This window comes from Muscardinus avellanarius (genome assembly GCF_963383645.1).
Source record: "Muscardinus avellanarius genome assembly, chromosome: 5".
Lineage (NCBI taxonomy): Eukaryota > Metazoa > Chordata > Mammalia > Rodentia > Gliridae > Muscardinus > Muscardinus avellanarius.
In genome coordinates this window covers 89277337-89302587 of record NC_137790.1, presented here as the reverse complement: position 1 = coordinate 89302587, position 25251 = coordinate 89277337, and the positions used below count along the sequence as shown (strand labels likewise).

The 25251-nt window shown below is 45.0% G+C and overlaps 1 protein-coding gene across 1 annotated transcript; it reads left to right on the top strand.

The window, feature by feature from the left end:
- Positions 1-8429: 8429 nt before the first annotated feature.
- Positions 8430-24474, top strand: PSMD2 (proteasome 26S subunit ubiquitin receptor, non-ATPase 2; the record flags this gene model as incomplete). The annotated part of the gene is made up of 21 exons (XM_080696231.1): positions 8430-8564; positions 9004-9060; positions 9360-9524; positions 13684-13805; positions 14199-14423; positions 14701-14859; positions 15043-15187; positions 15371-15431; positions 15928-16074; positions 16250-16356; positions 16549-16676; positions 17000-17087; positions 18924-19086; positions 19200-19301; positions 20083-20228; positions 20460-20543; positions 22174-22342; positions 22433-22527; positions 22721-22847; positions 24026-24144; positions 24292-24474. 21 exons carry the CDS (start codon positions 8430-8432, stop codon positions 24472-24474), a joined length of 2727 nt encoding a protein of 908 aa, XP_080552357.1.
- Positions 24475-25251: the final 777 nt, after the last annotated feature.

The following is a 25251-nucleotide window of genomic DNA, read 5'->3' as shown; positions in this document are numbered from 1 at the left end:
CCCTGGGCAAGGGAGCATACCACACCCTGGAGCTCAGAGCACCAGCCTCTGCTTTTGGCTAAGAGGACAAGCATTTCTGCTTGGCCTCAAAGGCTCAGAGCTTCTGAGAGTCAGTCATTCCCCTGCACATACTCATCGAGGCTGACCAAGTGCCAGGCACAAAGACTGCAGATATGGCCTCCACCCTCCAGAGTGAGGGAGGGAAAAGAAGCATTCCAGTACCTCTTGTGTTCCAGGCACCTGGGCTAGGTAGCTCGTTTTTTTTTTCATTCATCCGTTTACTAATTTACACATCTATATATTTATTTTTGAAAATATATTGGTCACCAAAAATGTGTTAGGCACTGGGGATACAAACATGAATAAGATGGCTTCTTCTCTTAGGTAACTTTTCTGTTTCACTGTTACCTTCCTGAGTAACACCTAATCCTCAGAACAACTGTGTTCTGTAAAAGCTCTAGTCTCCATTTTATAGATCTCGCCCTGACCACTTCACTGCAGAGAGACCTGGATTGAAGTTGAGGGTCTGATGGGTACATGGGCTTGCACTGGTTCCATAACTCAGCTTCTTCATCTGTAAAATGAGAATACAGCAAACAATGCAGAGAGGCCAGTATCACTTCTCCATACAACTTTGTGCTCTCAAGGTATAAGTTTGGGTGAAGTTCTCAAGTGTGGAGAGGGAAGAGTAAGGGCTTGTCGGTGACCGCTGCTGCGGCTCCCGGCTCCTTGGTGATGTCACTAGCATCTGACATTCTGCACTCTGTCCTAGCTCTCCAGGGTATCAGACTCCCCACAGAGTGGTATATGGCTGAGCATGGTGGCACATACTTGGAATCCCAGTACTTGTGAAGTTGAGACTGGAGGATTGTAGATTCAAAATCATCCTCAGCAACTTGGCGAGGTTCTCAACAACTTAGTGAGACCCTGTTTCCAAATTAAAAATAAAATAGGGCTGGAGGTGTAGCCCAAAGGTAGAAGGGCCCTGGTTTCCATTCCCAGTACCACAAAAACAAACAAAGATAGAGCCTGAAGTGGTGGCACTCATTTGTAATCCCAGTATTTGGGAGATAGGAGGATCACAGGTACAAGGACAGCCTCAGCAAGTAGTGAGACTCATATCATCCTAGCAAGACCTTGTTTAGAAAAAGAGCTGGGGGTGTAGCTTGGAGGTACAATGCCCCTTGGTTCAATCTCTAGTACCATAAATAAAATAAATAAATAGGACTAGGGGTGTAGCTTAGAGAGGTTAAATCCTCAATACCATAATAATAATAAATTAATTAAGATAAATGAAAATATAGTACAAATTAAAAAGGGCAGAGAGTGTAGCTTGGAGGTAGAATGCCCCTGGGTTCAATCTCCAGTACCACAAAACAAAAAACTAAAATTTCAGCTGGGTGTAGTGACTCACGCTTGTAATTCTGGTATTTGGGAGGCTGAGACAGGAGAATCATAAGTTTTTGGCAAGCCTCAGCAACTTAGTGAGGCCTTCTACAACTTAGTGAGACCCTGTTTCAAAATAAAGAATAAATAATAGGGCTTAGGGTGTAGCTTGGAGGTAGAATGCCCCTGGGTTCCATCCCCAGTACCGTTAAAAAAAAAAAAAAAGAATAAAAAATAGGCTGGGGGTGTAGCTGGGAGGTAGAATGTCCCTGGGTTCAATCCCCATTACCATAACACACACACACATACACCCACAAATACACACACACACAACTAAAATTTTATATTTACAGCCGGGCGTGGTGGTGCACGCTTGTAATCCCCGCGCTTGGGAGGTGGAGACAGGAGGATCACACAGGTTCAAAGCCAGCCTCACTGGCTTTAGAGACCCTGTTTCCAAATAAAAAATAAATATATAAAAATGGGTCTGAGAGTGTTGCCTGGAGGTAGAAGGGTTTCCAGAAACCCCAGTACCACCAAAAAATAAATAAATAATAATAATAATAATAATAATATTTGCAAAAAGGTCAAACTGTCAAGTAATAATAATAATTACTAGTTTTCATTTACTGACTCTATTTTTTCTTAAGCCTGTGCTAAACACTTTAAAAGTACCATCTCAGCTGGTTGTGGTGGTACATATTTGTAATCCCAGTACTTAGGATTGCAGGTTTGAGGCCAGCCTAAGACAGGAGGATCACAAGTTTGAGGCCAGCCTCATCAATTTAGTGGGACTCTGTTTCAATACAAAACATAAAATAGGGCTGGAGGTATAGCTTGGAGTTAGAATGTCCCTGGGTTTAATCCCCAATGAGACACACACACGCAGACACACACACACAAATACTATCTCATTAAATGCCTACATTTATAAGAAGGTTTTTGTTTGTTTGGGGTGTAGGGGGGTACTGGGGGTGGAATCCAAGGGATTTCTACCTCCGGGCTATACTCCCAGACCTACTTTTTATATTTTATTTGGAAACAGGGTCTCACTAAGTTGCTGAGAGCCTCACTCAGTAGCTGAGGCTGGCTTCGAACCTGTGCAATCTTCCTGTCTCAGCCTCCCAAGCATGGGGATTACAAGCATGCACCACCACTCCTGGCTTATAAGAAGGTTTTTACCATTATTTCTATATTGCAAGTGGGGAAAGTAGGAAAGTAGTGATGCATGCCTGTAATCCTACTACTTGGGAGGCTGAAACAGGAAGATTGCAGGTTCATTGGCCAGCCTCAGCTACTTAGTGAGGCCCTCTGCAGCTTAATGAGATCTTGTTTCAAAATAAAGAATAAAAAATAGGGACTGAGGGAGCCGGGTATGGTGGCGGACGCTTGTAATCCCAACACTTGGGAGGCTGAGACAGGAGGATCACAGTTCGTGGCCAGCCTCAGCTACTTAGTGAGGCCCTTTGCAACTCAGAGAAACCCTGTTTCAAAATAAAGAATAAAAATAAGGCTGGGGTGTAGCTTGGAGTTAGAATTTCCCTGGGGTCCATTCCTAGTACTGCAAAAACAAACAAACAAACAAAAAACAAATAAACAAAAAAAACCATAGGGACTGGGCATAGCTTGGAGGTAGAATGCCCACGGGCTCAATCTACAATACCACACACACACACACAAAAAAAAAAAAAAAAAAAAAAACTAAGGAAAAATATAATTTCAATTCAGACAGTCAGGTTTGGAACTCAGATGTTCTTCATCACTATCAATTAATCTTCTAAGTTATGGATGAGCTTAGACTCAAGCACAGACACCTGTCTACTGGGCAAAATCATCATTCTTCCAAGTGGGACCATCACCAGCAGCAGGTGCACTGACATGCAGCATAGCTTTCTGGGCCAGGAATTGTGGCAACCAAGTAGCTGCAGGAAACCTACGCACACAGAGCTGAAGTTAAAGCCAGATAGCACCTGTTTGTTGAGCACTCTGCAGGGGCTTGGTTCCATAGGCAATGCAAGATGACAGATGTGCTCTGCACCATCAGTAGCCCTGTCAGGCCGATGCATATGCATCTGTGATATGTTCTGGTGTGTTGAGGTAGAAAGGGAAATAAAGGATTGTGCTCCTGGATAGACACATAACAGAAATTATTGTTGAAGTACTGGGCCATCTCCTACGTTGTCCCTTGGGATGTCTGACTATTTCCCACCCTCAATATGGTAAATATGCCAGGAAATATGATTGCCCATGGTACCTTTCTGGAAATGTCAAGCTGGAAGAGAGACTTTCATAAAAATAAGCACAGTTTCAGCAAGACTATCATTTTTCACAAAAGAAGAATCCTGTCAGTTTTCCAATTCCTAGCTCTGAGATTTAAAGAGAGCCCTCAAAGAGTCATTATTATATACAAAAAATGACCTGAAGATGAATATAGTCATTTACTAATTCCTTTGGCAAATATTTGTCAAGACCTACCTTAAAGCAGGCGTAGGCTCAGTACAAGGAGGATGAAGATGAATAGTTCCTTTTCCTCATGGAGCTCAGAACATAGGAAAGAGAGGCATGCTCCAAGTGTGGCAGGAGCACAGGGAAGAAATGAATAACCTGAAAGGTAAGGTAGGAAAAAGGTCCTAGAGCCAGGTGTGGTGACAGACACCTGTAACCCAGTACTAGAGAGATTGAGCCTGGAGAATCACAGGCTGGGGGCCAACTTCAGCAGTTGAGGGAGGCTCTTAGCAACTTAATGAGACCCTGTTTCAAAACAAAGAGAAAGGGCTGAGGATCACCAGGAGTAGTGGCAGCACACACCTATAATCTCAGTAGCTGGAAGGCTGAGATAGGAGGGTCACAGGTTGGAGGATAGCCTCAGCAGCATGGCAAGACTCTCAAAACGTAGCAAGACTCTGTTTCAAAAGAAAAAATAAAATAGGCTGGGAATGATGTCTTTGGGCTGAATAGTTCTCAGATGGGTAGTAGAGCCATCCATAAGATATACAGCCAGGCATGGTGTCACACACCTGTATTTCAGTATTTGGGAGGTTGAGACAAGGATTGCAGGCTTGAGGGCAGCCTTAGATCCTCAGGAATTTAGTGAAATTCTTTAAAAAAAAAAAAGATATGTAGTTCTAGAGTTTAGGCCATGGAGAAGGAACAGGTAATGGACTGACCTCTGATTGAAGAGCAGTTTGGCCTTTAAGCTGGGAGCTTTGCAGAATGGTAGGAAAGAGTGCTTCTGGGAGGATAGTTTGACTGAAATGAAGTTTTATACAGAAGATCAGTATTATCAAGGAGCCTTGTAAATAACTTCCAGACATCTGTATTTGGCTAGAGAGGTTTGGAAGCTTGAGGTCAGAAGAAGAGGATACATTGGGCAACTTTAAGGTATTTGAAAAATAACTGCCTCCTTTCTAGTTGCCAAGCATTTAGTTAGGAACTTTATTTTTTTATATTATTATTATTGTTGTTGTGGTGGTGGTGGTGGTGGTACTGGGGTTCCTGGAAGCCTGTATACCTCCGGGCTACACTTCCAGACCTAATTTATAGGTTTTTTATTTGGAAACATGGTCTCTTAAGCCAGTGTGGCTGGCTTCAAACCTGCGCGATCCTCCTGTCTCCACCTCCCAAGTACGGGGATTACAAGCGTGTGCCACCACGCCCAGTGCTTATTTCTATTTTTTATATTTATTTATTTATTTATTTTATTTTGCGGTACTGGGGATGGAACCCAGGGATGTTCTACCTCCAAGTTACACCCCTAGCCCTATTTTTTATTCTTTATTTTGAAACAGGGTCTCACTGAGTTGTAAAGGGCCTCATTAAGTAGTAGCTGAGGCTGTCCTTGAACTGTGATCCTCCTGTCTCAGCCTCCTAAATGCTGGGATTAGAATCCCCACACTTGGGAGACTGAGACAGGAGGATTGCAGGTTCCAGACCAGCCTCAACAGCCTAGTGAAATTCTGTTTTAAAATAAAAATAAAAAGGGCTGGGGTGTAGCTAGGAGGTAGAATGCTCCTGGGTTCAATCTCCAGTATCAAACAACAAAAACAAAAACAGCCTCAAAAACTTAGCAAGGTCCTCAAGAAAGTCACTGTTTCAACATTAAAAAGAAAAAAACTTTGGGATACAGGAGTGTAGTTCAAAGGTAGAACCCCCCCCCCTTCAATCACCTACTGAAAAGAAAAAAAAATGAGTTTTGCAATTTAACATCTGTGAAACTTGGATAAGCTACCTAACCTCTCAGCCTGGTTTCTTTTTATTTTTTATTTTTTGGTAGTACTGGGGTGGAACCCAGAGGCTTTCTACCTCCAGGCTATACTCCCAGACCTATGGCATGCTAGATTTTTTTTGTGTGTGTGTGTGGTACTGGGGACTGAACACAGGGGTGTTATACCTCTGAGTTACACCACCAGCCCTATTATTTATTTATTTATTTATTTATTTATTTATTTATTTATTTACTGGTGCTGGGGATTAAACTCTACTTTTGAGCTACACCCCAGTCCTATTTTCCTTTCTTTCATGGTACCGGGGATAGAACCCAGGGGCATTCTGAGCTCCACTCCCAGTTCAATTTATTTATTTATTTATTTTGGCGGTACTAGGGATTGAACCCAGTAGCATTCTACCTCTGAGCTACACCCCTAGCTCTATTTTTTTTTTTTTTTTGGTGGTACTGAGGGTGGAACCCAGGGACCTTTCTACCTCTGGGCTATACTCTTAGACCTATTTTATACTTTATTTGGAAACAGGATCTCACTAAGTTGCTGAGAGCCTCACTAAGTAGCTGAGGCTGGCTTTTTTTTTTTTTTTTTTTGGTGGTACTAGGGGTGGAACCCAGAGGCTTTCTACCACCAGGCTATACTCCCAGACCTTTTTTTATATTTTATTTGGAAACAGGTTCTCACTAAGTTGCTGAGGGCCTCACAAATTGTTGAGGCAGGCCACAAACCAGTTATCCTCCTGTCTCAGCCTCCCAAGTACTGGGATTACAAGTGTGTGCCACTATGCCTGGCTTTTATTTTTCACTTTGAAACAAGATCTCACTAAGTAACAGAGGTCCTCAATTAAATTGCTGATGGGGCCGGAATGTAGCTCAGTAGCAAAGCGCCTGCTTTGCAGGTATGGCGCTATGGGTTTGATCCATGGTTCCAAAAAGACAAAAAAAAAAACAAAAAACAAAAAAACAAAACAAAACAAAAAAAAAACACTTTTAAATTGCTGAGGCAAAGCTAGGCATGGTGGCACACGCTTGTAATCCCAGCATTTGGGAGGCTGAGACCAGAGAATCACGGTTTGCGGACAGCCTCAGCTACTTAGTGAGGCCCTCTGCAACTCAGTGAGACCCGGTTTCAAAATAAAGAATAAAAAATAGGGCAGGGGGTGTAGCTCGGAGGTCAAATGCCCCTGGGTTCCATCCCCAGACCCTATAAATAAATAAATAAATAAATAAATAAATAAATAAATAAATATATTGCTGAGGCGGTCTGTGAACTTGCGATCTTCCTGCCTCAGCCTCCAAAGTGCTAGGATTATAGGCATATGCCACTACCTCTGGTTTACTGAATTCTTTCCTTTTTTTTTTTAATCATATTTTGAACTGGGGATTGAACCCAGAGGCATTCTACCTCACTCCCAGACCTATTTTATTTGGAAACAGGGTCTCAGTAGGTTAATGAGGGTCTCACTACTTTTAAGGTTGTCCTTGAACCTGTGATCCTCCTATCTCAGCCTCCGAAGTTCTAGGATCCCAAGCACCCGGCTCACTGAATTCTTCAATGTGTTTAAATCTATTTAACTTCAGGCCAAATGGTGAGTGTTCCCACCAGGCAAAGGGGAGAACTGCATCCTCTTGTTTTCACCTTCTAGACAGAGAGAACACACACACACACACACACACACACACACACACACACACACACACCTCGAGCTGAAGAAGAAACTTTGGGGTTTGCCTGAAACAGTTAAGGGCTTGGAAGAGTAACAGATTGGGGTTCAAATCCTAATTCTAGAGTATGAAGGATGCCTGGGTTCAACCCCCAACACCCTTCTCCCCAAAAAAGTCCTGACATAAAATGAATCATTCACATCTCTTTTAAATCGTAACAGGGAAGGGAAGACTCAAAGACTGGCTGAGAGCAAAGACCTTGTCTTGTGCTTTTAGCTCTAGAATTTGATACTGAAGCATAGGGGTTACTTTATTACTTATTAACCTCCTCCCCACCTGGCTCTCAAAAAGATTTCAGGTAGGGCTGGGCTGGTGGCGCACGCTTGTAATCCCCGCACTTGGGAGGCTGAGACAGGAGGATCACACAGGTTCGAAGCCAGCCTCAGTTACTTAGTGAGGCTCTCAGCAACTTAGTGAGACTCTGTTTCCAAATAAAATATAAAATAGTTCTGGGAGTGTAGCCCGGAGATAGAAAGCCCCTAGGGTTCCACCCCCAGTACCACCAAAAAAAAAAAAAAAAAAAAAAAAAGGTGTCAGGTAACAGCACATCCTCAGATTCATTTTAGGGCACTCTCCTTCAACTGGGGGAATGTTAAGAGTTTACTGTTCCTCAGTGGCGCGGGTCTAAACATGGATGACATTTCACACAAACCCAAATCAACGTCTCGGATTTCAAGAATCTTGTCTGTTTTTCGTGCCATGCAGCCAACTGAGGTGCTGCAGTGGGTTCTATTCACGCAGTTAGGAAACCTATGGGCAAGGAAACCGTCTCAGTATCTCGCCTCGCGACGCACGCGCCTCCCGCAATAGGTAGAGCAGCAAATCCCAGGTGCCGGTCCAGACCCGGCCCCCGGGGGCGGTTCCTGTGCCGCGCGGCCTGCTGGGAACTGTAGTTCCTCTGTCCTCCGAAGGCGGGGTCGGAGGGTCTGGCTCCCAGACCGCCGCGGAGGGGGCCACGTGCCTCAGCTCGCCCCCTCGCTTCCGGTCGTGGGCGGAGCCTGGAGTAGGAGGGGCGCCGCGGACGACGCGCGCGGGGCGGTCTGGGAAAAGGGGCGGTGTGAGCAGGTGCGCGCGCAGCGGACCGGCAGTGGCGGCGGAGATGGAGGAGGGTGGCCGGGACAAGGCACCGGTGCAGCCCCAGCAGCCCCCCGCGACCGCCCCGAGCGGCGCGGACGAGAAGCCGAGCGGCAAGGAGCGGCGGGATGCGGGAGACAAGGACAAAGAGCAGGAGCTGGTGAGGCGCGGGCCCGGGACCGGCGGAGGAGGCCGCGGGCTGAGTCACTGCGGCTCCGCAGGCCTCGGCCAGACGCCCAACGGCCCCCGCACGCCGGGGAGGGGCGGGCGGGCGACCCCCGCGCCCCTCGCCCTCTGCCCCTCAGACCTCCATTCTTCATTTCTCGCTGTCACTTCCGCGGTCTCCACCAGTCCTCACTGCCGCCCCTTGAGGTGGGCTCGGGCGGGTCATTGTCATCTCCATTTCATTGAAGGGCATTCAAGCAGAGCTTGGCTTGGAAGGTGCTTTTCCAACAGGGCTTCCCATTTCCATTTGGTTTCCTTGTCCATCTGGCCCCTCCTAAAGAGGCAGGCGCGCTCTCTACTTGCCCCAAGGTAAATGGGAGAAGGATGTGATTGGTATTCCTTCTTTTAATGAGCTTCTTCCCCCAACCCTCCAGTCTGAAGAGGACAAACAACTTCAAGATGAACTGGAGATGCTCGTGGAACGATTGGGGGTGAGTCATGATGTTAACGTGAGCCAGGTGCACGTTTGGATCTTTCCCATTTCTTTTATTCCATTTTGAGGCAGCAATTCCTATGTGAGATGAACTGTAATTTAGACGTTTTGATGATATTGAGGAGAATTACAAAATATATTTGAACTGGGCCTGTTTCTGTGCCTGGCAGGGTGTTGGGGAATCACAGATGAATAAAATATATAGTTATGTCCCTGGGGGAAGTTTTGTTTAATGTCTGTGTTGTGGCTTGGAGGAGTGTGACTCCTTTTGTTTGAGTGCTAACATCTCTTGACCAGGAAAAGGACACATCCCTGTACCGGCCAGCCTTGGAGGAACTGCGAAGGCAGATTCGTTCTTCTACAACTTCCATGACTTCAGTCCCCAAGCCTCTTAAGTTTCTGCGTCCACACTATGGCAAACTGAAGGAAATCTATGAGAACATGGCCCCAGGGGAGAATAAGGTAAGACTATTTCAGAAGCTGGTGGAAGTCTAGTTGAGGACTTTTTTTATTATCTAGACCATGGGGCTTGTGAGTCACTAGAAGTGTAATAGATGGAAGTCTTAAGTTAGTCAAACAGAATTGATCACAGTCAGAATACCCACAAAGGGCCGGGCGTGGTGGCACACTCTTGTAATTCTTGGGCTTGGGAGGCTGAGACAGGAGGATCGTGCAGGTTCGAAGCCAGCCTCAGCTGGCTTAAGAAACCCTGTTTCCAAATAAAATATAAAATAGGTTTGGGAGTGTAGCCCGGAGGTTGAAGGCCCCTGGATTCCATCCCCAGTACCCCCCCCCCCAAATAAATAAATAAATAGAATACCCACAGGAGAATCCACTTCTCAGAAGATGTTTGTTTCTATCTCTGTCATTTCTTTTTCTTTTTCTTCTTTTTTTGGTGGTACTGGGGTTCCTCGAAGCCCTTCTACCTCCGGGCTGCACTCCCAGACCTATTTTTACATTTTTATTTGGAAACAGGGTCTCCTAAGCCAGCGCGCGTGGCTGGCTTCGAACCTGCGTGATCCTCCTGTCTCTGCCTCCCAAGCGCGGGGATTACAAGCGTGCGCCACCACGCCCGGCTATCTGTCATTTCTGTTGGACCTTGGGAATTTTTAAAAATTTCTTCTCTCTTTTAGATATTCTCTTTTAGATATTCTTATCTTTTTTTTTTTTTTTTAATTTTGAAACATAGAGGGTATCACTAAGTTGCTAGGGCCGGCCTTAAATCTGTGGTCCTCCTGTCTCAGCTTCCCAAGACTGAGACTACTAGTGTATGCCACCACACCTGGCTTAAGTTTTTAATAGCTCAGTATTTATTTTTTATTAATTTTTTTAATACTGGGGATGGAACCCAGAAGCTTTCTACCTCCAGGCTACACTCCCAGACCTATTTTTATCTTATTTGGAAACAGGGTCTCACTAAGTTACTGAGAGCCTCACTAAGTAGCTGAGGCTGGCTTCGAACCTGTGCAGTCCTCCTGTCTCAGCCTCCCAAGTACTGGGATTACAAGCGTGCCACCATACTCGGCTCTATTTTATTTTTGCATACTGGAGATGGAACCCAGGGACATTCTACCTCCAAGCTACACCCCCAGCCCTATTTTTTATTTTGAAACAGGGTCTCACTGATTTGCAAGGAGCCTCACTAAATATCTGAGGCTGTCTGCGAACAGCATTCCTCCCGTCTCAGCCTTCCAAGTACTGGAATTACAAGCATGCACAATCACACCTGGCTAATAGCTCAGTTGTTGTTGTTGTTTTTATCCCGTGTGGTACTGGCGATGGAACCCAGGGGCATTCTACCTCTAAGCTATACCCCCAGCCCTTTTTTTTTTTTTTTTTTTTTTCTTTATTTTGAAACGATTTCATTGAGTTGCAAGGGGCCTCAGTAAGTAGCTGAGGCTGGCTACGAACTGCAATCCTCCTGTCTCAGTCTCCTGAATGCTGGGATTACAAGCCTGAGCCGCCATGCCTGGCTAGCTCAGTATGTGTGTGTGTGTGTGTGTGTGTGTGTGTGTGTGTGTGTTTTGTGGTACTAGGGGTGGAACCCAGGGGCTTTTCTACCTCCGGGCTATAACTTCCAGGCCTATTTTATGCTTTATTTGGAAACAGGGTCTCACTAAGTTGCTGAGAACCTCAATAAGTAGCTGAGGCTGGCTTTGAACCTAAGCAATCCTCTTGTCTTAGCCTCCCAAGTGCTGGGATTACAAGTGTGCGCCACCATGCCTGGCTAGCTCAGTATTTAATAGTTTGTTGTGGCCGGGCATGGTTAAGCATGCTTGTAATCCCAGCATTTGAGAGGCTGACACCAGAGGATCACAGTTTGTGGACAGCCTCAGCTACTTAATGAGGCCCTTTGCAACTCAGTGAGACCTTGTTTCAAAATAAAGAATAAGCCGGGTGTGGTAGCTCACGCTTGTAATCCCAGCATTTGGGAGGCTAAGACTGAAGAATCGCGGTTTGTAGACAGCCTCAGCTACTTAGTGAGGCCCTCTGCAATTCAGTGAGACCTGGTTTCAAAATAAAGAATTAAAAATAGGGCAGGGGATGTAGCTCAGAGGTTGAATGTCCCTGGGTTCCATCTCTAGACCGGCAAAAATAAATAAATAAATAAATAAATAAATAAATAGATAAATAGATAAATAGATAAATAGATAAATAGATAAATAAATAAATAACAAAAATAAATAAAAGAATAGGGCTGGGGGGTGTAGCTCGGAGGTAGAATGCCCCTGTGTTCTATCCCCAGTACTACATACACACACAAAAAAAATAGTTTTTATTTTTTATTTTTTATATTGGGTAGTGCTGAGGATTGAACACAGGGCCATTCTTTTTGCAGAACTGAGGGTGAAATTCAGGTACATTTTACCTCCGAGCTATACCCCAGCTCTTTTTTTTTTTTCTTCCCAGTACTGTGGATGGAACCCAGGGGCATTCTATCTCTGAGCTGCACCTCCAGTCCTATTTTTTATTCTTTTATTTTGAAACAGGGTCTCACTAAGTTGCAAAAGCCCTTGAGGCTAGCCATGAACTGCACTCATCCTGTCTCAGCCTCCCAAATGCCATGATTACAAGTGTGGGCCACCATGCCCGGCTTCACAGCCTTATTTTTTATTTTGAAACAGGGTCTCACTAAGTTTCAGAGGGCCTCACTAAGTAGCTGAGGCTGGCCACAAACCTGTGATCCTCCTGTGTCAGCCTCCTAAATACTAGAATTACAAGCTTTTGCTACTATGTCCAGCTCTTGGCTTTATTTATTTGTACTGGGAATTGAGTTCTGGGGCATTCTGCTTTTGAGCTATACCCCTAGTTCTGTTTTACTTTTATTTTGAATTAGGTCTCGCTGGGTTGATAAGAGTCTCACTACTTGCTGAGACTGTCCTTGAAACTGTGATCGTCCTGTCTCAGCCTCCCAAGTAGTAGGATTATAAATATGTACCACCACACCTTATATTTTATTTTCAAACAGATTCTCCCTAAGTTGCTGACAGCTTATGTTGCTGAGGCTGTTCTAGAAACTGTGATCTTCCTATATCAATCTCACAAGTACTAGGATTATAGGCATGCATTGCCACACCCAGCTATAATTTTTCTTTTTCTTTTTGCAGAACTGGGGATTTAATTTAGGGGCATTCTACCTCTGAGTTATACCCCCAGTCCTGTTTTTTATTCTTTATTTTGAAACAGGGTCTCACTAAGTTGTGGAGGGCCTCACTAAGTAGCTGAGGCTGGCAGCAAACCTATGATACTTCTGTCTCAGCCTCCCAAGTACTGGATTACAAGCATGCACCACTACGCCTAGCTTTTCTTTTTCTTTTTTTTTCTTTTTTTTTTTAATACTGGAGATTTTACCCAGGGGCATTTTACCTCCGAGGCACACTCCCAACCCTATTTTTTATTCATTATTTTGAAATAGGGTCTCACTAAGTTGTGGAGGGCCTAAGTAGCTGAGGCTGGCTTTGAATTCGTGATCCTTCTGTCTCAGCCTCCCAAGTACTGGTATTTCAAGGATGCACCACCATGCCTGGCTTATTCTTTATTTTGAAATGGCCTCACTAATTTGTGGAGGGCCTAAGTAGCTGAGGCTGGCTGAAAGCTTGGGATTTTCCTATCTCAGCTTCCCAAGTACTGGAATTACTGGTATGTACTAGATTCTATACTTTAGGTAAATAAACAAAATCCAGAACTTTTATCTTTCACCCTTATCATCCTTATAGCTATGTTGTTTATAAAGAGGGAGATAGCAACACCAACCTTAGAGTTATTGTGAGGCTTAGCTTAAATGAGTGGATTTTTTTTTAAATAACGGTGATTGAGCCCAGGGACATTCTACTTCTGCACTATATCCCTAGCCCTATTTTATTTTTTATTTGGAGACAGGGTCTTACTAAGTTGTGAAGGGCTTCACTAAGTAGTTGAGGCTCACTGTGAACCTGCAATATTCCTTTCTCTGCCTCCCAAGTACTAGGATTACAAGTGTGCACCATTATGCCCAGCTTGGAAATTTTTAGTATTGAGACTTATATTTGAGAAAAATGCCATTGATTTCATTTCCATTTATGTTATGCTCCCATTACTCTGTACTGTTGGATTTGATTACAAATTTCTGGTTTCTTTATAGCGTTTTGCTGCTGACATCATCTCTGTTTTAGCTATGACCATGAGTGGGGAGCGTGAGTGCCTCAAGTACCGGCTAGTAGGCTCCCAGGAGGAATTGGCATCATGGGGTCATGAGTATGTCAGGTAAGACCTTTTCTTCTTGGGAATATGAAGGGAGCTCTGAGGCATAATTCTGAATTCTCTTTTGGAATATTATTATTTTTATTATTATTTATTTATTTATTTATTTTTGGTGCTACTGGGTTTCTACCTCTGGGCTACACTCCCAGACCTATTTTTATATTTTTATTTGGCAACAGGGTCTCTTAAGCCAGCATGGCTGGCTTTGAACCTGCGCGATCCTCCTGTCTCAGCCTCCCAAGCTCAGGATTATAAGCGTGCGCCACCATGCCCGGCTTGGAGTATTATTTTAAAGTATTGGTGAATTCAGTTTTCTAGAAACTGAACTCCTTGACACATAGGGAACTGCTTTTCCCAAACAGAACTTCTCCCGTAATGGTTTGGGTCTATCCATAGGCATTTGGCAGGAGAAGTAGCTAAGGAGTGGCAGGAGCTGGATGATGCAGAGAAAGTACAGCGGGAACCACTGCTTACTCTGGTGAAGGAAATTGTCCCTTACAACATGGCCCACAACGCGGAACATGAGGCCTGTGATCTGCTTATGGAAATTGAGCAGGTTGATATGCTGGAGAAGGACATTGATGAGAATGCATATGCAAAGGTCTGCCTTTATCTCACCAGGTGAGTGAGTGTGCTAGAGGTGGGTGGCAGGCCTGCCCTCCCAGGTTTTCTCTTACTGTGCCTCTCTTCTCCCAGAACATCTACTTCAAGTGTCACAGCAGGCTGTAGTTAATTTGTTGGCATTCTTGAGTTTCTTGAGAACAGAGATTTTGTATCTTCTTAGAAGTCCCATCCTCTAGTATAGTGTCTGATACATGGTGTTTATTTGGAGTGGGAGAATTAAATGGAAAGAAAGAATGTCTGAGACTTTCTGAATTATTTATTTTTACCTTTGTAGTTGTGTGAATTATGTGCCAGAACCTGAGAACTCTGCCCTTCTGCGTTGTGCCTTGGGTGTGTTCCGAAAATTTAGCCGTTTCCCCGAAGCTCTGAGATTAGCACTGATGCTCAATGACATGGAGTTGGTAGAAGACATCTTCACTTCCTGCAAGGATGTGTATGTAGGAAAGACACTGGCAAAATGAAAAGAAAAAAAAAACAGAAGTTGGCAAATGAAGAGACAAGTTCATGCATGGGGCATTTGCATGAAGGGCTTGGACTTGCAGTTTGTGGTTAGGGGTGAGGGGTTTTTCTTTACCCTTAAATGAGAGTGAGCAGGAATGATGGCTTTTTTCCATAGGGTTGTGCAGAAGCAGATGGCATTCATGCTAGGACGACATGGGGTATTCTTGGAACTGAGTGAAGATGTAGAGGAGTATGAGGACCTGACAGAGATCATGTCCAATGTACAACTCAACAGCAACTTCTTGGCCTTAGCTCGAGAGGTGAGACATTTTGCCTTTTTCATCAAGGCTTTTTGTTAAAATTCTACCTGCCATTTTACCTTCCTCACTATACCTCTGACTAGACTCTCCCAGGTTAGACTCGCCACTCAGTGGGGTAGCACATGGGACAGCTAGGGAAGTACTGGGGTACCAGTTGTGACCATCTGTCTTCTTTCTCTTCAGTTGGACATCATGGAGCCCAAGGTACCAGATGACATCTACAAAACTCACCTAGAAAACAACAGTGAGTAGCTCTCTTCATGAATGGGGATTGGAAGTTTTTGTTTTTGTTTCGTTTTGTTTTGTTTTGTTTTGTTTTTAATGGTACTAGTGATGGAACCCAGGGGCTTTCTTACTTCCGGGCTATACTCCTACACTTATTTTATATTTTATTTGGAAACAGGGTCTCACTAAGTTGCTGAGAGCCTCACTAAGTAGCTGAGGCCAGCTTCAAACCTGCACGATCCTCCTGTTTCAGCCTCCCAAGTACTGGGATTACAATCTTGCACCACCACGCATGGCCTGAGGATTGTTTATTGTTCCTTTCCCTTGTTTTGGGAGTGGTGGCTTGGCCATCCTGCTCATCCTAAAGAGCTCAGAATTCCCATGAACATTTTTCTCAGGTCACTGGAGCATAGATGGAGAATCCTAAGGGACCAGCTCAGAACCAGAGACTGGCTGCTATGCTTGGTTCTTTTCTTTTCTTACTCTAAATCTTCTTTCCTTTCCCTCCTGTGCAGGGTTTGGGGGCAGTGGCTCTCAAGTGGACTCTGCCCGAATGAACCTGGCCTCCTCTTTTGTGAATGGCTTCGTGAATGCAGCCTTTGGCCAGGACAAACTGCTGACTGATGATGGCAACAAATGGCTTTACAAGAATAAGGACCATGGTATAATTCTGTTACTACTTTTCCTTTGTGTTGCCTTGGTCACTCTCTTTGTCCTCCTAGATTCATGTTACCTGACAGGGAATCCACAATACAATTCTTTGGGGAGCCCTTTCTAAATTTCCTAGATTTAGAACGGTAGAGTTATCTGAGACTGATAGATTCTTCCTTGGTATAGGAATGTTGAGTGCAGCTGCATCCCTTGGCATGATTCTGCTGTGGGATGTGGATGGCGGCCTCACCCAGATTGACAAGTACCTGTATTCCTCTGAGGACTACATCAAGGTTGGTCTGGGCATAGCCTGTTAATTTGGGGTTTCCCATTCCCATGTTCTCGTGTCTCAACGTGTCTTTTTGATGAGCTGCACCCAGTTTTTCACTCCAATTAAGTCAGGCGCTACAATGAAGCCCATGTTGTATCCTTTGTGATGAAGAAGATAGAGTAGCCTGAATAAAGAATCTGTTTGCTCTTTGCAGTCAGGAGCTCTTCTTGCCTGTGGTATCGTGAACTCTGGGGTTCGAAATGAGTGTGACCCAGCCCTGGCACTGCTTTCAGACTATGTTCTCCACAATAGCAATACCATGAGACTTGGTTCCATCTTTGGGTAAGATTTTTCACCTCTCTTGCTAGTAATGCTTAGCCTAAAGCTCTGGAGAAGAGGAACTGGTACCCTTTCACCTTTATATTGCCAAGGACTACTACCATGCCATTGAGTTTTTGGCTTTTGGTGACACACACCCCAGCCCGTGTTAGGGATTGAACCCAGATCATCATGCATGTTAGGCAAATGTCCTACCACTGAGCTACATCCGTAGCACAACACTAACACTTGTTGACGTGGTGAATGAGTGACCAGACCTTTTTCTCTACCTTTCTTGCTGCATCCTTGGGTATGTGTTAGGAACTGCCTCTCCCTGGTTTTTGCAGGCTAGGCTTGGCCTATGCTGGCTCAAATCGTGAAGATGTTCTCACACTGCTGCTGCCTGTGATGGGAGATTCCAAGTCCAGTATGGAGGTGAGTAGAGGCTGTTATTGTTTAAAATATGTAGGGAAGATGCTCTGAGTCACTCTCTATGAAAACTAGTAGGAAAAAGGTGTGTGTGTGTGGGGGGGTCGCTTCAGAAATCCCTTAAAATTGAGCCGGGCGTGGTGGCGCATGCTTGTAAACCCAGCATTCAGGAAGCTGAGACAGGAGGATTGTGGTTCGAGGACAGCCTCAGCTACTTAGTGAGGCCTTCAGTTTCAAAATAAAAAATAGGGCTGGAGATATAGCTCCAAGGTAGAATGCCCCTGGGTTCCATTGCCAGTACTGCCAAAAAAACCCCAAAAAACAAAAAAACCCTTAGAACTGGAATTTAGGCCCAATTAAGCTAAAAAGTTGACATTTGGGTTCTTGAATTCCAGCCCTGGGTGTTTTGTTTTGGTGGTACTGGGGATGGAACTCGGGCATTCTACCGCTGAGCTGCTCCCCCAGCTCTTTTTTGGTGGTACTGGGGTTCCTGGAAGCCCTTCTACCTCCGGGCTACACTCCCAGACCTATTTTGTACTTTTTTTTTTTGAAACAGGGTCTCTTAAGCCAGCACGGCTTTGAACCTGCACGATCCTCTTGTCTCCGCCACCCAAGCGCAGGGATTACAAGCGTGCGCCGCCACGCCCAGCCTCTATTTTTTTTTTTTTTTTGTGTGTGTGTGTGTGTGTGTGTGTGTGTGTGTGTGTGTGGTACTGGGGGTGGAACCCAGAGGCTTTCTACCTCTGGGCTATACTCCCAGACCTATTTTTGGAAACAGGGTCTCACTAAGTTACTGAGAGCCTCACTAAGTAGCTGAGGCTGGCTTCGAACCTGTGTGATCCTCCTGTCTCAGCCTCCCAAGTGCGGGGATTACAAGTGTGAGCCACCACACCCAGCTTCTATTTTTTATTTTGAAACAGGTTCTCACTGAGTTGTAGAGGGCCTCACTAAGTAGCTGAGGCTGTTTGTGAACCACGATCCTTCTGTCTCAGCCTTGCCAATGCTAGGATTACAAGTGTGTGCTACAGCGCCCAGCTGCCCAGGGGTATTCTTGAGGAACTATTTGAACTAGGAGAAGTAACTTAGTGTACTTTAGGGTTGATTATGTTAGTCAGGTTGCTGTCCCTATATCAAAATGCTTTAGATAATTGATAAATGAAAAGATTTGAGCTAGGTGTGGTGGCGCACCCTTGTAACCCAGCATTGGGGAGGTTGAGACAGGATCGCAGTTTGAGGACAGCCTCAGCTACTTAGGTTCTTTGCAACTCAATGAGATCCTGTTTTGAAATAAAGAATAATAAATAGGGCTGGGGGTGTATCTCGGAGGTAGAATGCCTCTGGCTTTCATCCCCAATACTGCAAAAAAAAAAAAAAAAAGATTTATCTTAGCTCATAGTTTTGGAGGTTCCAGTTCATGATTGGATATTCTTCACCCATTTCTTTGGGTGAAGTAGCATATTGAGGTGGGAGCATATAGCTGAGCATGACCCTTTACCTTAACACTAGCTGGGGGTAGAGAGGGAAAGAGGAAATTCCCAGGTGTCTCGGTCCCTTTTTCTTTCATGGGCACTTTCCAAGTGACCTAAAAGACCTCCTGGGTTCCACCCCCAGTCCCACCAAAAGAAAAAACAAAACAACAGACCAATACAGACACAGACCTGGGTTCCATCCCCAGTACTGCAAAAAACAAAAAAAGAAAAGAAATAGAAAGCAATTATTATTTAGTATTCTTAGGGAGGATGCCTTACAATGAACTACGGGAACCATCTAACTTTAATCAAGACAGATAAGCAGTATTTTTAATATCCTACTATGTGTAATAAATTATTTTCTTCTTTCTAGGTGGCAGGTGTGACAGCTCTAGCCTGTGGAATGATAGCAGTGGGATCCTGCAATGGAGATGTCACGTCTACCATCCTTCAGACCATCATGGAGAAGTCAGAAACTGAGCTCAAGGACACTTATGCCCGTTGGCTTCCTCTTGGTCTGGGCCTCAATCACCTGGGTGAGGAGTGGATGTCCAAAGGCCTACAGTAATTAGATGTAACAGGGAGGGTTTATGTGGCAGGCTGTACTGGATGGAAGCGTATCATCTAACCCCTCCAATCTGTCTTGTAGGGAAGGGCGAGGCCATTGAAGCAATCCTGGCTGCTCTGGAAGTTGTGTCAGAGCCATTCCGCAGTTTTGCCAACACACTAGTGGATGTGTGTGCCTATGCAGGTCTGTATCTGTGTTGCTCTCTTTTGTGTGATTCCAATGACTTCACTCTCTCCTGGTTGCCCCCACCCCCAGATTGCTTCTCTTTTCTCTTTTTCATTTATTTATTTATTTATTTATTTATTTATCAGTACTGGGGATAGAACATAGGGCCATTCTACCTCTGAGCCACACACCCCCAGTCCTATTTTTATTCTATTTGTTATTTTTTTGTTTTTGGTGGTACTGAGGGTGGAACCCAGGAGTTTTTCTACCTCTGGGCTATACTCTCAGACCTATTTTATACTGTTTTTGGAAACAGGGTCTCACTAAGTTGCTGAGAGCTTCAATAAGTAGCCGAGGCTGGCTTGTTTTTTTGTTTGTTTTGTTTTGTTTTTTTGGTGGTACTGGGGGTAGAATCCAGAGGGTTTCTACCCCTGGGCTATACTCCCAGACTTATTTTATATTTTATTTGGAAACAGGGTCTCACTAAGTTGCAGAGAGCCTCACTAAGTAGCTGAGACTGGCTTCGAACCTGTGTGATCCTCCTGTCTCAGCTTCCCAAGCGCTGGGATTACAAGTGTGGGCCACCACGCCCGGCATATTCTTTTTATTTTGAAACAGAGTCTCAGTTGCAAAGAGCCTCACTAAGTAACAGGCTGTCTGTGAACCGTGATCCTCCGGTCTCAGCCTCCCGAATGCTGGAATTACAAGCATGCGCCACCATGCCTGGCCTTCTATTTTCAAAGGAAGTTTTCCTTTGGTGTCTGTTCATTTTTTTCTCTTCTCCCCCAACTGTACGCAGGCTCTGGGAATGTGTTGAAGGTGCAGCAGCTGCTCCACATTTGTAGTGAACACTTTGACTCCAAGGAAAAAGAGGAAGACAAAGACAAGAAGGAAAAGAAGGACAAAGACAAGAAGGAAGCCCCTGCTGACATGGGAGCACATCAGGTTAAGAGGCAGCCGGGCACTTAAAACTTAAAGGCTCTGAAAGAAGATAAGCATGTAGGGAATAAGGCAGCTGGGTCTGGCTTGGTATTAGAGCCTCACTGCATTTTGCTTTTATCTATGAGGGACAAGGGTATTCTCCTAAGATGGCTTTTCTTCTCAGTTGGGTCTCAAGTCAGGGTGACTGGGTTTTGTTTTTGGAGCTTAGTGGGTTTTGCTCCTCTTCATTTGCAGGGAGTTGCTGTTCTGGGGATTGCCCTTATTGCCATGGGGGAGGAGATTGGTGCAGAGATGGCACTACGTACCTTTGGCCATTTGGTAAGTATAGCACAGAAGAGATTGGAGTATGCTAATTTTTGTTTATAGTACTGAGGATTGATTGAACCCAGGGGTATTCTACCTCTGAGCTGTTACTTCCAACTGCTTTTTTTTTTTTTTTTCCCAGTATTGGGGATTGAGCCTGGGGCATTCTGTCTCCAAGCTTTACTGTATACCCCAGCCCTATTCTTTCTATTTGTTTTGAAACAGGGTCTCACTAAGTTGTGGAGGGCTTTATTAAGTAGCTGAGGCTGGCTGCAAACCCAAATCCTCCTGTCTCATCCTCCCAAGTACTGGGATTACAGGTGTGTACCACCACACCCAGCTCCCAACCCTTTTATTTATTTATTTATTTATTTGTTTTGGTGGTACTAGGGGTGGAACTCAGGGTCTTTCTGCATCCGGGCTATACTCCCAGACCTGTTTTATATTTTATTTGGAAACAGGGTCTCACTAAGTTGCTGAGAGCCTCACTAAGTAGCTGAGGCTGGCTTTGAACCTGTGCTATCCTCCTGTCTCAGCCTCCCAAGCACTGGGATTATAAGTGTGCACCACCACTCCTGGCTCTTTTTTTTTTTTTTTTTTTTTTTTTTTTTTGTAGTAGTAGTAGTAGTGGATGGAACCCAAGGGCATTCTACTTCTGAGCTACACCCTCGGCCTTATTTTATTCTTTTTTTTTTTTTTTTTTTTAATTTTGAAATACAGTTTCTCACTAGGTTGCAACAGACCTAAGTTGCTGAGGCTGGCCTTGAATCTGTGATCCTTCTGTCTCAGCCACCCAAATAGTGGGATTATAAGTATGTGCCACCATGCCAGGCTTTATGTTTGTTTTGTTTTGTTTTTGCGGGTCTGGGGATGGAACCCAGGGGCATTCGACCTCCGAGCTACACCCCCTGCCCTATCTTTTTTTATTCTTTTATTTTGAAACTAGGTCTCACTGAGTAGCTGTGGGCTGTCCGCAAACCGCGATCCCCTGGTCTCAACCTCCTGAATGCTGGAATTACAAGCGTGCGCCACCCCGGCCAGTTTATGTTTTGTTTTTGAAACAGGGTCTTATTAGGTTTTTGAGGCTGATCTCAAACCTGTGATTCTGTGTCAGCCTCCCAAGTATTAGAATGATGGGCATGTACCACTATGCCTGGCAGAATGTACTAATTTTTTCTGTATGTGTGCTCCTTAAAATTGAACCTAGGACTTTGTGCATGCTGGGCAAGTGCCCTACCACTGAGTTTTACTTCCTTAGTGCTGGAATATACAATTTTTGATGGCCTACAAGGAGACTTTGTTTTGTTTTGTTTTGTTTTGTTTTTTTGCGGGTCTGGGGATGGAACCCAGAGGCATTTGACCTCGGAGCTACACCCCCTGCCCAGTTTTTTATTCTTTATTTTGAAACCGCGTCTCACTGAGTTGCAAAGGGCCTCACTAAGTAGCTGAGGCTGTCCCCGAACTGTGATCTTCTGGTCTCAGCCTCCCAAATGCTGGGATTACAAGCGTGCGCCATCATGCCCAGCTACAAGGAGACTTTCTTAATGGGTTTTCTTGGTGTAAAAGTGGTCTTTTTGCTATTCTCTTCCTATAAAAGTTCAGACCCACTGCTTTCCTCAATAATTTAATTTTCTTTTATCACCAGTTGAGATATGGGGAGCCTACTCTCCGGCGGGCTGTACCTTTAGCGCTGGCCCTAATCTCTGTTTCAAATCCACGACTCAACATCCTGGATACTCTAAGCAAATTTTCTCATGATGCTGATCCAGAAGTTTCCTATAACTCCATCTTTGCTATGGGCATGGTGGGCAGTGGTGAGTATCAGGCAGAAAAAGATGTTAAGCAGAGTGGAGGGAGGGGAAGATTTGTGGTCCTTTAGCCTTTGTAACGCTAAACATTTCCAGGTACCAATAATGCCCGGCTGGCTGCGATGCTGCGCCAGTTAGCCCAGTATCATGCCAAGGACCCCAACAATCTCTTCATGGTGCGCTTGGCACAGGTAATAAAAAGATAGAACTCTTTCCCTTAGAGTGTGCCAAGAGACATGGATTCATGATGACAGAAAGGGGACATGGAATCTTGGCCTGGGAGGGAAGATGGGAGCAAGTTGTGGGATTTCTCTTTGGCTGGATTAGATGATGTCTTCAGCTATGACTCCCAATTTCCACTTCCCTCTGTTTTTATTTTTTCAGGGCCTAACACATTTAGGGAAGGGCACACTTACACTCTGTCCTTACCACAGTGACCGGCAGCTTATGAGTCAAGTGGCTGTGGCTGGGCTGCTCACTGTGCTCGTCTCTTTCCTGGATGTTCGCAACAGTGAGTTCCTGTCAGAAATATATTGTGGCTCATAGAGCCCTATCTTTACCTCTATCCGGGCCATCTTGGTAATTTACAATCAAGACCCTGAGTTAAGCCGGGTGTGGTAACTCGTCTGTAATTCTAGTACTTGGGAGGATAGCAGGTTCAAGGATAGCCTCAGCAAGTAGTGAGACTCAGTCAACCTAGCAAGAGCCTCTTTCAAAAATTAAAAAATAGGGGCTGGAGGTGTGGCTCAGTGGTAGAGCACTTGCCTAGCATGCAAGAGGCCCCAAGTTCAATCCTGAGTACCAACAAAACAAAACAAAAAAAACCCAAAACGCAACTTAGACCCTGTTTCAAAATAAAGAATTAAAAAAAAAAATAGGGCAGGGGTGTAGCTTGGAGGTCAATACTCCTGAGTTCCATCCCCAAATCTGCAATAAATAAATAAATATAAAAATAAAAAGCCAGGTGTGGTGGTGCACACTTTTAATCCCAGTATTCAGGAGGCTGAGACTGGAGGATCATGGTATGCAGACAGCCTCAGCTACTTAAGCCCTCCATAATGTAATGAGACCCTATTTTAATATAAAGAATAAAAAAATAGGGCTGCGGGGTATAGCTCAGAGGTCGAATGCCTCTGGTTCCATCCCCAGACACACACACACACACACACAATAAAAAATAAAGTAGTAGCTCAGAGGTAGAATGCACCTTGGTTCAATCCCCAGTAACACACACAATAAAAGACCTTGAGTTAGTTCTAAGTTCTATATTGCACTAGCTTCTTTGGGCCTGTAAGAAGAAGCCTCATGAGACTTTCATCTCCTATACTTTTTTTTGTGTGTGTGGTACTGGGGTTCCTGGAAACCCTTCTATCTCCGGGTTACACTCCCAGACCTATTTTATATTTTATTTGGAAACAGGGTCTCTTAAGCCAGCAAGGCTGGCTTCGAACCAGCGCGATCCTTCTGTCTCTGCTTCCCAAGTGCGGGAATTACAAGTGTGGGCCACCACACCTGGCTCTCCTACACTTTTTATCTGGCCTAAAGAGGTAGTTTAGTAGAAAGATACACCAGGAGAGGAGTGTGGGTTCAGCTGATGGTAGGTTACAGGACTGGGCTGGGGTGAGTTCCCAAGGTTCAGGCCAGGATTGCCCTGTTGTCTGTAATAGTGTGTCCTGTGTGCTCCCCCAGTCGTTTTAGGCAAATCGCACTATGTGTTGTATGGGCTGGTGGCTGCCATGCAGCCCCGAATGCTGGTTACCTTTGACGAGGAGCTGCGGCCATTGCCAGTGTCTGTCCGTGTTGGCCAGGTGAGGGCCTGAGGAACGGGAGGGCTTGGGTGTGCTCTGGAATGTGGTGAATGCTCATAGGATGTGGTGGCCCTGAGACAGGTGTGGCAGTGGGGTGCTTCTGGTCTCCCACTTGGAGTCCTTCATTGTGGTTTTCTTATCCCACAGGCAGTGGATGTGGTGGGCCAGGCTGGCAAGCCTAAGACCATCACAGGGTTCCAGACACACACTACCCCAGTGCTGTTGGCCCATGGGGAACGGGCTGAATTGGCCACTGAGGAGTTTCTTCCTGTTACCCCCATTCTGGAAGGTTTTGTTATCCTTCGGAAGAACCCCAACTATGACCTCTGAGTGGCCACCAAGGGTGGACACTGCCCTAGACCATTGGGGGAATTATTACTTCCTTCTTTTGTTACTGAGTGAGATAACTTTGTTCAATAAAGACCTTTATCCCCAGGGCGTCTCTATCTCTGACTCTCCGCTGTAGTATGGTATTATGGCCCAGGACTAGACTAGTGTGTGAAGTGAGTGTGAGAGGGCATTTAAAGAAACCCTGAGCCTGGGCTTGCAGGATATTGTGCCTACCCTTTTTTTTTTTCTTCTTGGGGGTATTGAAGATGGAACCCAGGGGCCTTTTAACTCCGGGCTACACTCCCAGTCCTATTTTATATTTTATTTGGAAACAGGGTCTCACTATGTTGCTAAAAGCCTCCCTCACTAAGTAGCTGAGGCTGGCTTTGAACCTGCGCGATCCTCCTGTCTCAACCTCCCAAGCACTGGCGTTACAAATGTGCGCCACCACACCCGGCCACCTTTTTTTGTATGTGTGTGGGTTTGGGGATGGAACCCAAGGGCATTTGACCTCCAAGCTACACCCCCTACCCTATTTTTTATTCTTTATTTTGAAACCAGGTCTCATTGAGTTGCGGAGGGCCTCGCTAAGTAGTTGAGGCTGTCCGCGAACTGGGATCCTCCGGTCTCAGCCTTCGGAATGCTGGGATTACAAGCATGCGCCACCTCGCCCGGCTACCTTTTTTTTTTTAAGCGGTTGTGAGAATTGAACCCAGGCTCTTTCTACCTCTTAATTATACCCTAGACTCATTTTATCCTTATTTTGAAACTATCTTG